The following is a 13,979-nucleotide window of genomic DNA, read 5'->3' as shown; positions in this document are numbered from 1 at the left end:
GGTGGATGAAGCTCAAACTGATTGCATTTTTAAAGTTAGTGGTATCGTTTTCTGTAAGTCAAAGAGAAATTTTAGGGTTCAGAAGTAAATGTGGTGACCTGTACATAAATTAAGAGCAGAAGAACTCCAGCCTTTAAGTAACCTTGCGTAATTCACATTTTGTTCTTGCAGGCTGCTGCACAAGGTCAGTAAAGAACTGGCAGAATGGTATTTCCAGGATGGCCATGCAGCGCTTGCAGCATGTTGCCATCTGGCTGTTGAAAATATAGAGGTAATTTTTTTTTCTCTTTTAAGTGGAAGGGCCTTGGAAAGGCCAACATTGACTTCCTTTTTACATCTCCACATGTTAATTATTTTTAAAAATGTATGTACCACATTCTAAAATGTGTTACTTATTCTTGGTGTTTGCTTTCTATGAATTTATAGAGAGTTCGATCCTTACAATATCCCTGATTCCATTAAATTCAAGATTTCCCTCATGTACAGGAAGTAGTATTTTATTACTGTATTTTCACATATATAGTATCTTGTTGTACTTTACGTATATACATATACATACAAGTATTACTGTTTACGGTGACTCAAAAGGCCCATTCAGAACTGAAACTTCATTTTGATGCAATCTTTAACTTATAGAATAGTTAGGGTTGGAAAGGACCTTAAGGTCATCTCTGTTCCAACCCCCTTGCCATGGGCAGGGACACCTCCTACTAGACCGCATTGCCCCAAAGCCCTGTCCAACTTGGCCTTGAACATTGCCAGGGATGGGGCATTCACGCTTCCTCGGGCAACCTGTTCCAGTGCCTCACCACTGTAGGAAAAAGTCGGTGTAGGAACCAGTGACACACAGGAAACTTTTAATTAGAATTTTCTCTTTTTGTAGTTTTAAAAATAGTTTCGTCCCCTTATTCTCCCTAGATTTTGTTGTTGCTGACTCAATGTTTTTCCTCCTCTATCCCTCCAAATGAGTAAAATTCCGTCATAATGGGCTGTTAAGACAGAAATCAATAATCCATCATTGCCTGTACTTCAAAATAGACATATTTCAAGTCATTGTGTAGTGTCTTTCTGTTTAATATTCTGCTGTGTCTATGAGCAACTCCAGCTGACCAGTAAGAACAGGAGAGTCCTTAGTTGGTTTATTTTTTGTTTGGTTGGTTTTGATTTTTTTGAGTCTTCTTTCATCAGAAGAGAGGAAATATGTGTTGTGAAACCTACTGTCCTTACTTAAGACTAGAAGGAATTGTTGTCATGCTTTTTAGGTATAATATTTATGTAATATTTTTGGTTGAATAAAAAGGTTCTGCTAAAGTAAATCTATTTGGTTATTTATAAACTGTTTAACACATGGTGCACAATTATTTACTCATTTAAGAGATCCAAATTATATATAGAGTTGCTTTAATTAATGCCTATTTTGTCCTTCTGTAAAAAGCAGTCTCATAAATGAATGTCGTATGTTCAACATGGTGAATCCCCAAAAATGCTTGTGTCCCTTGATGATATAATTTTTTCATTGAACAAGCTTGCGATGACAAACCTGATTCGTGGAAATGAACTGGAGCTGGCAATCAGTGTGGGTACTGTCTTAGGAGAAAGTGCAGCACAAGCAACACATTATGCCCTAGAATTACTAGCAAGAAAATGTATGACAGTAACAACATGGTAAGAATTTCTTAATCCAAAGATTTCTTTCCCCCCACCCCAAACAAAATAATAAAGTATTTCATACTGAAAGTTTTATAGACACCAAACTACCATGGGTAGGTTCAATCAGAATTGCTATATTAGACTTTTGAAGTACAGGCCATGCAAATATTCTGCTTTAATCTCAAAATACATTATATTTGGTATAAATGAGAGAAGAATCATTGTCAAACATAATATGAAACCCACTGAAATAAAAACCCTAGGTACTTTGGCAATAGGTAGCATTGCAAGTCCTAGTCTGTACTGAGTAAAAATGACTCTTGACAAAGTAAAACTGCAATTGAATTAAAAAGTCAAAAAGAACAGAAGCTTAAGTGGGATCTGTGAGGTGATCTTTAAGTGCTTGATTGAAAAATATACAAATCTATGAGGGTGAGGAATTATTTTATATTGGTTTCAGGAATACAAGATAGCTAACAAGATGTAAGGATAAAATGGGATTACTATTTAATTCTGCAGGAGTAAGTAACTTACCTGTTGCGTATGGAGAAACTTTGCTAAATTTCCTTTTCTTTCTCATAGTGGTTTTACTTTGAAGGACACAGTTTTGGTCTGTGTTTTTGTGTACCAGTGAAAAGCAGGAAATCTTTCTAAGGTATATTTGGCATCTGTACAGGTGTTTCAGAATTAACTTTTCACAGAAAATATGTGTATAAACAGATACTGCAATTAAGCATCAATTTTTCTGCTACAGAATTATTTGCTTAAGTATCTGAGAGAAGCCTAGAGGAACTCATCTTTACAAAGCTTTTAGGCTGTCTTAGACAATGAAGTATTTTAGAAAAAGATAAAATAAGAAATGGATGATGTGCTGCTTTGGTTTTACAATGATTTAGCATTTCTGCATTGCACCAGTTCTAACAGGGTTCTTTTGTAAACTCCATTCTGCAGCATTTAATGTCTCTGAAACTCTTCCTCTGATCTCCCTGCCTTCATTGTGAAGAGTGATTTTTATGTAGCCTCTGATAAGAAGCACTGGATATAAAGTTAAGATAAACAGTGTATATTTTTTTCCAAATGCATAACAAAAGCTAGTTCTGATCTTAGTGTATAACATACTTATAATAGTATGGTATTTATGCATATGTACATAAAGCTTCTGCAAATTTATGCATGTGTACACTGAAGTCTACATGGGTACACATGATAAAACTGCATATTGCCTAAGTTTACATTTGGACTTTTCAGTGGGTTTCATACGCTATACTGAATACCTATTACAGCTATAGCCTGCAATCCTGCATTCTGATTTGCAGCCACTACAGCATATTTTTCTGTTCTGTAGGAAAAGGTTAGAGAATCCTGAATCTCTTCATATTCTGTAATAAAGAGATACTGGCACAACATAATACCACTTGGGCCACTGCAAGTATAAGTTCATGTATGGGGAAGCTTGATTTCAAGGGCCTCTGATATTGAAGGGCTCCTTTTTTGTTTTTACTAGTTGTTATGCTTAGAGATATCCATCAATTGGAAACATTCCATTGTAGAGATGCACTTAATTGTAGACACCTCAAGGAATACCACAAAGACCTTAATGGGTTAATAATGAAATCAGTTACTGATGAAATGTATTTTGGGGTTCGGTGGTATGGGGGTTTTGTTTGGTTGTTGTGTTTTGTTGGTTTTTTTTTTAGAAATGCTCTAAAATATAAAATCAAAACAAAACAAAAAAAACTAAAAATTCATGCCCTTCCCCATCTTTCCAAATCTACAGCCTTGGGAAAATGTGTGAGTGTTTAAGAACAACATTTTCATTTCATTTGTGCTTAGCATCTAAATATGGTTAAAATCAACCTTCTGCTATTCAGAAGGCTAATGATATTTTACTGAAGACACTGAATTCCGCATATGCAGACCCAGCCACCTGATTTTGTTCTTTATACTGACTGTGTTTTCAGTTTGATTCTTAAAAGCTCCAGGTAACACCATTCATAGGCCATTATATGAGGGCTTTAGATTTTTTTTTTCTTTAGAAAATATTTGATTTCATGGTTTTGGCTGAAAAATTTCTATTAGTTTTAAAAAACGTTTAAGTTGCCTGTGAAGATGAGTCCATGTGAGTAATTGATCTTGAAAATAGTTTAAAAACTTGTGAAATATTCTATATACTGAAAAAGCCTTTCTGTAACTTGGAAAAGTGGTTTTTGCATGGTAATAGTATAATGGATTTTCCAAAGACCTTGTGCCATTAGCTTCTTTAGGTTGTCAAAAGGCACTGGAAAGCTATTTTTTTGTTGTTAAGGTCAGTTAACCTGACCCTTAGATTTGCTGTTATAGTTTAATTATTTTCTATTAAATTTTTCCTTTGTAAATTAAGAATACAAACCAAAGTTTTGTTCATTACTGTTTCAATGTCTTCTTTTTAGCTTTCCATCACTTGGATACAGGTATTTTGTTTGTTTATCAAAAGAGATTTCAAAACATGTGACTTTACTAATGCTAAAAATGAGCTTAAACTAAGTGTTCTAATTTTTTAAGTGCGATCAATACTTGAGAGTGGATAGAAAGCAGTGGAAATATTGGACACTAGCTTACTCAAACATTTTCAAGCCAAAGACCACATCCTGAACATCCAGGGGAATTCAGTAGGAGCTTTATGCCTTACACAGAGGCAAGTCAGTCTTGTGGGTCACAGGAGAAATTATGCCTACACGAATAGAAGTCACAGAACAACCAGCATAACCAGTTATTAAAAGCTCAGTAGAATAATTGTTTCAAAACCATTTCCTAATATTTTTGGTTTTTCCCCTCAGCTGCTTGTTGTGTCAGGGGGGAGTAACAATGGTAAAAAGTTAGGAGTGTTTCAGAAATGTCAGTTTTCTAAAACACAATTTTCCTTTCAGAAAGATCACATTCTTTTCATGTATAATCTCTTTTGTAATGTCATAGGAGCACTAGCCATTCTGGATGACTAAGAGATGCTTTATGGTGATGCCATGGAGTTCTAGAAGCCTTGAGGTTTGAGGATGGTTTCATGACAGAGCCACATAAACATCTTCCCTTCTTTCAAGACTGGATGGGTCCTACGTTCCCTTCCCATCCCTGCTCACATATTCTTCCCTCTCACTTTGAGGTGGTTCTGATGCTTTAGGTTGCACAGCTCTTTAATTCAATCAACTAAAGCAACAGAAAATTAACTCATGACTCCCCCAAAAAAAGCCTTATTTATTGCACCAAAATAGTCTTGGAGACTGAGGTTGTTTCTGCTCTTCTGCTCTTCTCTGGAAATATATATTTTTTTTTTTTTTCAGTGAATACTTATTTCTGAAAGTAATGTAAAAGAGAAAACAGTTTCCTCATATTACAAACCATCAAGAGTAACTATGTATCATCTTTTATTTGTGCAGGGATTTAGCAGTTGATCTTCTTATGATGATTCCTGATAATAAACTGCAGTTAGCAAAGCTATGTGCTTTTTATCCTGGATGCACAGAAGAAATAAATGACCTGCATGAAAAGGTACAATGAAAAAGAATTTACCTGAATGCTAACAAGAGGTTATGTATAGATTTATTTACAAATTTTAGAAAATTTAGGGTCAAATAAATCTGTTGGGTAAATTTGTCACTAACAGTCTTATCCTTTTTTATGTATCTTCTTTTTTTTTTTTTTCTCTCTTTCAGTCTTAATTGAATTTATTTTCAGTATTGCACAAGAAGAACTTTAATTCTTTAATTCTACTCTTTGTGCAGTCTTTCCATGACAGAGGTTATTTCCTGAAGTAGGTTATGGTCTTCAGATTTATAACCTCCTCATCACTGAAGTGCAGCCTAATCATGTCTTGGCAGATCAGCTTTCTGTACTATCCTGAATTGGTTTTCATCTTGTCTGGTATCTCCTTAAATGCCCCCTTTCCTCTTCAGCAGCAGCAGGGTCTGCTCCATGAATGACCCTAAGGTTCAACTCAGACTGCAAATCTGAGACTGCAAATTAAGCAGTAATAAAAATTTAAAAAAAAAAAAAACAACAAACAAAAACAACATTAGCAATGGAAACTGGTAGTGCTTAAATTAAAATTAGAGAACCTTCTCCTGTGGTGTTCTCTGTTCTAGATGGCTTGCATAATGTGCGTTATATGCAGTTTGTCCTTCAAACAATGACTCTTCTTTCAGAGAGTTTGATCTTATTGCTATGTGGAAACTTCAGTATTTCTCTGCATCTTAGAGAATTGTTTGAACACTACAGTAATTCTTTGGCAAAATCTTTGTTTTCCAGTGTAATCTTCCTGATGTAGAAGAATGTATGAGGTTGGCAGAGACAATTCAGGCTGATGGGGATATATTTGAAACTATAAAATACTATCTATTAAGCACAGAACCTGAAAAAGCTCTCCCTATTGGCATTCAGTATGTGAAAGGTAGGTGTTTGGGTGAAGAAACCTTTTAACGCATAAGTCATTTGTATAGCTTGCCTCCTGAGGTATCTTTTATTTCTGTTTTTCAACAGAGCAACTTTGTGGCTCAGACTGGACTTTAGATTCCATCTGTCCGTATCTTGATCTTCTAAGTTATATACGCACTGAACGATTAGTGTTGCAGAAATGGAGTGAGTAAGTATATTTTCCTTACTTATAAAAGTGGAATTTTCATTAAAAGAAATGTTTGGAATTAAAAAAAATATAGGTGTACACTGCTGGTATAATTTTTTGTTTACCAGAAGAGGTAAAAAAGAAAATTCAGCAAGCAGGCTAGTTCCAAATCTGGAGAATAGAGTACGGAATTTTCCTAAATTTTCAGGGTTTAACAGGGAGAAAAAAGATATTTCACTTCTTCTGCGGGACATTTATAATATGTGAATCAATGTTGGTCCTATCTGAAGAATCTCACTTTGGTCAGAAGAATCTCACTCTGGTTTCAGTTTTCTGAGGAAAAAGAACAATGGATACCACACATAATGCAGGTTTTAATGTCAAAGTGTTAAGGAAATTTGAGCTACTGCTCTCAGAATTAACTCTAGAGTAGTTGGATGGCTGTGGTTCACCTTTATGACAGGTGATTGAAGCTGGGTATGAGTGCCTGCACAGGTGTACTTGTGAAGAACTAAAGGAGCAAAAAGCTTAACTCTTAACTGTGGCCTGTGGGGAAACTTGGCAAAACTGAAGTCCACGCTAATAAATAGGGCAATTTTATTTACATTTAAAGTTTACTGAAAGGTTTGAGGGATGTTGGTTTTGTAACTTCACATTATTGTGCTTAATACCTATGTGTTGTACATGCTGTTTAAAATTTAATAATTGAGATCAATATAAAGCAAATGGAGTCTGTTTTAACAATTACATCACGCAAAAAGTAAGCATAATCAGCAAACATAGGTTCTCCACAAAAGATGGATGGATAAATTAGGTTTCATGATTATAATTTGAGTATGAGCATCTTTAATGTTTTTGCAAATGCTTGTTGTTATTCATGATTAATACTTGGTCTGTTTACAGATTTCGGAATGAGTTGCTGATTTTGTGTGGTTACATTGGTGCTTTACTTGCTATCAGAAGACAGTACAATAGCATTGTACCTGCACTTTATGAGTATACAAGGTAATACTGTGTTTTCAGTAACACTGAGAAATCTGTCCCTATTATGACGTATGCTATACATTATCCCCACTTCTTTCACACTACCCCTCCCCCCCAGAAAAACCCCAAATGTTCACAGGTCTCTTATAAGCATATACCCAAGCCTGAATATAGAACCTTTCTTATTTTCTGTATGAATTATACTCGTAGAAGTTTCTGAGGTAATGAAACAAGTTATGAATACAAGATTTCAGTGAAACTCTTAATTCTCTAAGTAAAAGAATGTTTAGAAGTAGATGAGTATTCAGCGTTAGCTCCATGCATGAGTATATGTTGATGGTAACAGTTCTAATTTTGTATCTATGTGTAGACCATTTACAAAGACTTCCTCAGTAGCAACAAGGACAAGCTTTGAATTTAGAGTTCATGACTGAGTACTAGCTTGATTTCCACCAAGAAACCTGATCTGACTTTCTGTTACTCAGTGAGCTAATACTCTGAGGTATTAATATACTTGACCTGGCCTGGTCCTGCCCACTTGGCCCAGCTCATCCCCAACCAGTCACCTGTCTAGGCCTACCTGACTAGATTTGACTGACTTGAACCAGTTTGGCCTGACCCAGTTGACTTGATCTTACCTACTTGATATAAATGGACTTGGCTTGATTTTACCCAATCCACTTGATGTGATCCGACTTGGCCCACTTGACTTGACCAGACTTGGCTTGACCCAGATCAGTCTGGCTTGGCACAATCCACTTGACCCTACTCAATCTGACCCACTTGATTTCACTTGATACACTTGACTTGACCTGACAACACTCAGACTTAGAAGGAGAAAGATTAAAATCAATAATCTTTATCTTATCTGGTAAATAAAACAGACTTATATACAATACTTCAGTATTTCTTCCTCAGAGTATAACCAGGATTGCTTAGTCTTCCTGTCTGGTTTGGTAACAATGCCACTCTCTGGCTGACTAACTTCTATTTCTCCCTTACAGTTTGGGACTGTCAAATCCTTTTGGTTTTGTTGCCTGACTTGCTGTATAGCAAGGCCAGCTCCAAGATGTCACTGATTTTATAGTGCAAGCTGTGTTGGCACTGTTCTTGCTGTTATGGCTCCACTAGCTGCTCTGTCTAACCACTGTAGTTTTGTTGACAATTTCGCTCATTTATCTCCTCATCAATAATAAATTTTGTCCTTTCAAACCTTAAGAGAATTGTGACCTTTTCTACATCTCCTGCTATTTTATTAGAATTGCCCAACAAGAATAATTACCATAAATTTATCATGTCTTAGAACCGTATGTTTGCCTCTTTTCTTTGACTCCGTCAGATGTCTTGACAACACTCCTTTCCTCTTAGCCATACATGTCTTTGAAACTTGATGACAGGATAGAGAAAAGGAAAAAGTCTGTTTACTTTCTTTGCTTTTCCGAGCCATCAGACTTATTTATGGAAAGCAGCAACATGAAATACAAGTGACACTTTGGCTGTCAGCTATAAGTTTTTCTCAGAACAATACTGCTCAAATTTTTTTTCTCACATTGCCCAATGTTTTCAGGATTCATAGATTTTTAGATTCCATCCCATCTTAAACTTACTGGACACTCGCATGCCTAGAGCTGGACATTTTTAAGGCATCCCAACACAAATGAAAATTTGCTGAATTAGGTCAGATAATAACTGTTCACTGCAGGGATTTTGAAAGTGTTTTCCACAGTAATCAGGTGAAACAAGGCTGTCTCAGAGCATGTGTCGAACCGTGTTTCTCTAGCTGTATTTTTATAATATCTGCTATATATAGGCAAAATGGGTCCTTAATTTTAGTAAAGTTGTCATTATTAAGAAATAAGAACGCGTATAACCTTAAAATAAGAATGGCCTCAAAGAAAAATAAAAAACAGAGCTAATTAAAGATAAGCTTAAATAAGGTGTAAATAGAGATAATTAAAAACAAACAAAATGTATACTTTTCTATCTAGTGATATAATATTTCTAAGGTTTAATATAGTGATTATTGTGAAGGATCAATTTATTTTCATAAATTTATTTCTATATCCAGTAAACAATAGTTTTATATTACTACTGTCTCTCTTGGTTTTCTTCTAAGAAAATATTTGTTGTTAGAATTAATTTAGACTTTAATTACTTGCATTCTTTTTTAGTCAGCTTTTGAAAAGACGGGAAGTATCCGTACCTTTGAAAATTGAACAGCTTTCTGAGGAACTAGATGCATGGAGAGCTTGTACTCAGTTAAACAAGTAGGTGGAAAAATATAAAATTATCAGCAATGAGACTATTTGTATTTAACTGTTAAGTTGTAAATACAGTGTTTATTTCCTTTTTAAAATCTAAATATTAATGTAAAAAAATAGTACTCTGTGGCTGTTAATTTCTAACACAAACTAAGACGTATAGTTGAAAAACAAGTGTCTCTTGTTCATAGGCCTGCCAGTGAATTGCCATGCACGCCGCCATCTGAATCGCAGAGAACAGTGTATTCCATACTTGTATCACGAATACAAGAGGAGCCTCTGAAAGGAATGGTTGGGCCAGACTGCGTCACTGGATCAAATCTTCCTAGTCATTCAGACGTTCACATCTCTTGTTTGACAGGGCTAAGGATACAGGTATGGTTTCAGAGAGCTGAAGTGTTCTTTCTCAGTGATAGCATTGACCAGTTGTGAGCTTACCATAAATCTAAGGTCCCTTCTGTCACCTGGAAGAAAAACGTTTTCCCTGTTGTCGCAGTAGCAGAAGTTAAAGAGGACAAGTGCTGGCATCTGCTATAGAAGAAAGGCTACATAAAGAATTGTCCGATCAAATAATTGCCCAGTTTCCCAATGCAAAACTTTTTAATTTCCCTGAGAAAGACAGATTTCCTTTGCCAGATGTTCTGTCTAAAGTGCATTTAACTTATTGCTGACTGCCTCACCACAGCTTGAATAAAACCCCAGGAAATTATGTATCTTCAACCACATACTAACATTATTCTGTTGTCGGTATTTATCATTATGGAAATGCACGCTGTAAAAGTTGTAATTCATGGTTAATTAAAGCCAGATATTAGACTAAATATTCAAATATATTTATTCATCAGTCACATAGGGCTTTATGATCAAATCATACTAGTCCTTCTAATACCTCTTTGGTATATGTTGTCATTTCCATAAGGGGAAAATTGACACAGCCTGAAAGTACTGCTTTCAGGCTCCTGTCTCCAGACAGTGCCTCAGTATGAATTTACTGTCTGACCTGTGACTGAGCCTGTTTCCTCTGCCCAGTACAAGATGCCAGCTCAAAGAGTAACAGTGTTGCTCAGGGATTAAGAGGGATAGTTTTGCATCAGAAATTGGAGATTGCAAAATGCTAGAGGGATTTTTGAGGTAAACAAGATTCACAACTGCACACCATCAAATCTAAAAAAAACCTTGCTGCCCACACTTCCACATTAGACCAGTGGTCTCTGGCTATGCTGTACTCTCAGCATTTGCTAAGAGCCACATAAAGCTGCCATTGTCATAATCAAATCAACAAGAATAGCAAATATGGTGTCATCAACTTGTCATCTGCAATATCCTTATTTCTGGATTAGTGAACATTAGGAGCCATTGCTTTAGACATGCAGATCAGCTCACAAATCTCTTCACTGATACTAAGGTATAGTAGCCTAATTGAGTAGGTTTACTAATTTTAAGTAGCAAGTTCAGAGAACATAACTATTGAAGAAGGCACTTAAATGGAATTGCAGCTTTGAAACCATATATTGAACGAAGAAACTAGCAAATAGCTCTTCTTCCATCAGATAAATTAGTATTTTGTCATATTCATAGTGAACATTTGAAATTATTCCGTAGACTTCATGCTTTCAAGCAATTCATGGAGGCTTCTTTTTTTTTTTGGTAGATGGGGAAAACACACAGATCAGCACAGATAAGGACAGACACAATAAAATATGTACAGTATTTTGAAGGGAAAAAAAAAAAAAAGATGTTACCTCAGTTTCTAATTCAGGCTAAATTTAACTCTGGAATAATTGCCAAACATATGAAATACCACAATTATTAAAAATCAAACTAATAACTTAAGGGTTATGAAATGTTGGGTCTCCAAATTTAAAATATAACAAGTTCACTCAGTTTATAATGTGACTATTGCCAAAGCTTTAAGTTGGTGGGGTACAATTTTTGCATGAATATAGGTGGTAGCTGTAAATCAGGTTTTCATGTTCTTCTCAGATAAAACAAAATGTGCTTGCTGTTGTGGTAGCCTTTACACAATACATGTATACTTTATTTTAATTTCCTTCTCCAAATATTTTTGCTGTGCAGGGTCCAGTGTTCTTCCTCGAAGATGGCAAATCTGCTATTTCACTGAATGATGCTTTGATGTGGGCCAAAGTGAATCCTTTTTCACCACTAGGAACAGGAGTACGACTTAATCCATTTTGATGAGGTGTTTTCCTCTGTAGTTTGTAGTGCTTAAAATACCACTCTGAGGGTTAATAATGATTTCATCCTTGTCAAAGGACAGAAGGATGGCAGTTGACTCTGGAAGGGAAATTACTTGTACTTTTACAATTGTAAAATGAGAATAAGAAAAGGGTTTCTATACAAAAATTTGTTGATAATCCAAAGAAAAATTATTTAAGAATCCAAAGAAAGTCCTAACTACATAGACAGCCATGTCTTTTTTTAAGTAAGAATGATGTTGTCAGACAATGCAGACATATTTCAGCCTGCTCTGTGTAAACAGAAGCCTTGTAAAGAAAGTAAGCAACTATCAGCTTCTCAAAATATTGGTAACAAATTGTGATATCCATAAACACACTTTCAAATAGATAATTTCAAGTACATAATAGAATGACTTTATTGTTGGGAACTGCAACCTGTTTTTAAACTAACTGGAATCCTGTGGCTGTTTCATACATGGTGTTCTCCTTTTTAATTTAAACTTGGTTTTACACACAGGATTCTATAACAAAAATTAGATAATTTTTTCATCCATTAGTTATTGTGCTTTAATAAGAGTATAAAGATGTTTAATAATGTTTTGTTTAGACAGGTTTGACTATCTAGATTATAAAATTCTATTTTCTAGCAAGTTCATTTTTGGCAGCTGTCCCCCTTATACTTTCATGGGAAGCTAATATCTATTTCTAAATTTTATTTATTTTTTTTAAACAAAGGGTTTGTAAGAAACAGAAAATGTATTGAAATTATTTAAATGTTATATACATTAAAAATACCAGTTTTCTTTTTACATTTTATATTAGTTATAAATATACACATAGTATGAAAGACCAGAAGCATATACTTGTGCATATATTTTTATTTATTAAAGCTCTGCTTAAATGGAAAGAAAATTTTGGCAATAGAATGCTAAGAATATTTAAATTTTAAAGCTGTGTATAGTATGGAATTTAATCATAAGACAAATCTTATTCTTATTAATAATTATTCTTATTAATACATCTTATAATCAGAATTGCCTGTAGAAAAGATGCCTTGGTTATACTATTCTTTCTTAGCTTAACTGATGGCACACAAGCAGAAATCTGCTTTGTCTGTTGTCACATTTTTTGCTGCTGCTTTAAAATATTTTTTGAAATCCTGCTAGATACATAAAATGGAAAGAAGTAGAAATTGAAAACTGGCAGAACTATTTCTAGAGAAACTGTGGTAAAGCTGAAAGTAACACATGGTCTCTTTTTGTAGACCATATTGAACAAAATCCTCAATATATAGGTAAGCAATGCCCTCATTTAACTGGATATAACAATGCCACCATGCTGGAAAGGTGGAATGGAGATTAGAATTTTAAAAAATCATTTTGTTTTCTCTTTTTTTTTTTTTTTCTCTTAAAAAAAAAAAATGTTAAGGATTCATTCTGTTGATGTCCTAGGCTATTATTATGGGGTTTCTGGTATATGAACATACTGGGCAGGGCAAAATAAGCTTAGTTGTTTTGCAGCCTATACAAAAACATTTTTGTATATGCTTGGATGCTGGAACAGAATGTTTTACTTCTTGCAGATATTGTTTGGCAAATGTTTTCCTTTCGCTAACTCTGGGAAGCTGGGGAATGAGAGTTTGATTTCTGAAATAAAAATTCATAGTTTTTGAAATAATTTTCCAGCAGCCAGTATCTGATGTGTTGCTTCTGTCAAATGAAAGACTAATTATCTTTTATCACATAAATTGTACAACCTTGTATGCAGAAGTTGTTAATACAGACTTGGAGAGCAAAGGTAAGAGCTACAAATATAACCCCGTGACTGGTGATTGGGATCTGAAGGATTGACTCAGCTGCCACTCTACTATATTAAAAATCTTTTGCTGCATCCTAAGGATTTTTAGCAGTATTTCACAGTTTAAATTATGTAGTATAACTGCATCAATTTGTTGTGCATAAATTGTGCCTTAACATGGAACCTTAGACAAATGTAGTCCATCTTTAAATTAGACAGTGAGGGTTAAGAATGCTTTCATGTGTGAAATACAAACCTTAAGTCAAAAGACACTTTTTTGCATTGGGAATCCATCAGATAACAGTCACTGTGTCTAAAATAAGGCTGCATTTTCTTTAAGGTGGTTGTACCCCATGTGGTGAGTGAGGGCAACATGCAGAAAAGGTTGTAATTGTGTCTACTGCTACAACTGTGTTTGCAACTCTCAAAATATAGATTCTTCATCTTCAAAAATAAGTTCAGTTTGTTCAACATGTGACTCCATTGTCTCACACAGCT

General features: G+C 34.8%; 1 protein-coding gene across 1 annotated transcript in view; it reads left to right on the top strand.

Moving 5' to 3' along the window:
• WDR17 (WD repeat domain 17) overlaps nt 1-11,682 on the top strand; it is a gene marked incomplete at both ends in the record, with an annotated part of 49,059 nt that extends 37,377 nt beyond the window's left edge. The window contains 10 exons of the mRNA XM_080638919.1: nt 172-271; nt 1,526-1,665; nt 4,080-4,100; nt 5,061-5,172; nt 5,929-6,070; nt 6,160-6,262; nt 7,145-7,246; nt 9,397-9,492; nt 9,678-9,861; nt 11,563-11,682. Of these exons, the coding sequence (XP_080495045.1) occupies nt 172-271; nt 1,526-1,665; nt 4,080-4,100; nt 5,061-5,172; nt 5,929-6,070; nt 6,160-6,262; nt 7,145-7,246; nt 9,397-9,492; nt 9,678-9,861; nt 11,563-11,682 (1,120 nt within the window). The remainder of the gene's footprint in view (nt 1-171; nt 272-1,525; nt 1,666-4,079; nt 4,101-5,060; nt 5,173-5,928; nt 6,071-6,159; nt 6,263-7,144; nt 7,247-9,396; nt 9,493-9,677; nt 9,862-11,562) is intronic.
• Nucleotides 11,683-13,979: the final 2,297 nt, after the last annotated feature.

The sequence above is a fragment of the Psittacula echo genome, assembly GCF_963264785.1.
Source record: "Psittacula echo genome assembly, chromosome: 1".
In the NCBI taxonomy this organism is placed as follows: Eukaryota; Metazoa; Chordata; class Aves; order Psittaciformes; family Psittacidae; genus Psittacula; species Psittacula echo.
The sequence above is the reverse complement of the archived record's forward strand: the minus strand, read 5'-3'. Positions and strand labels throughout refer to the sequence as shown.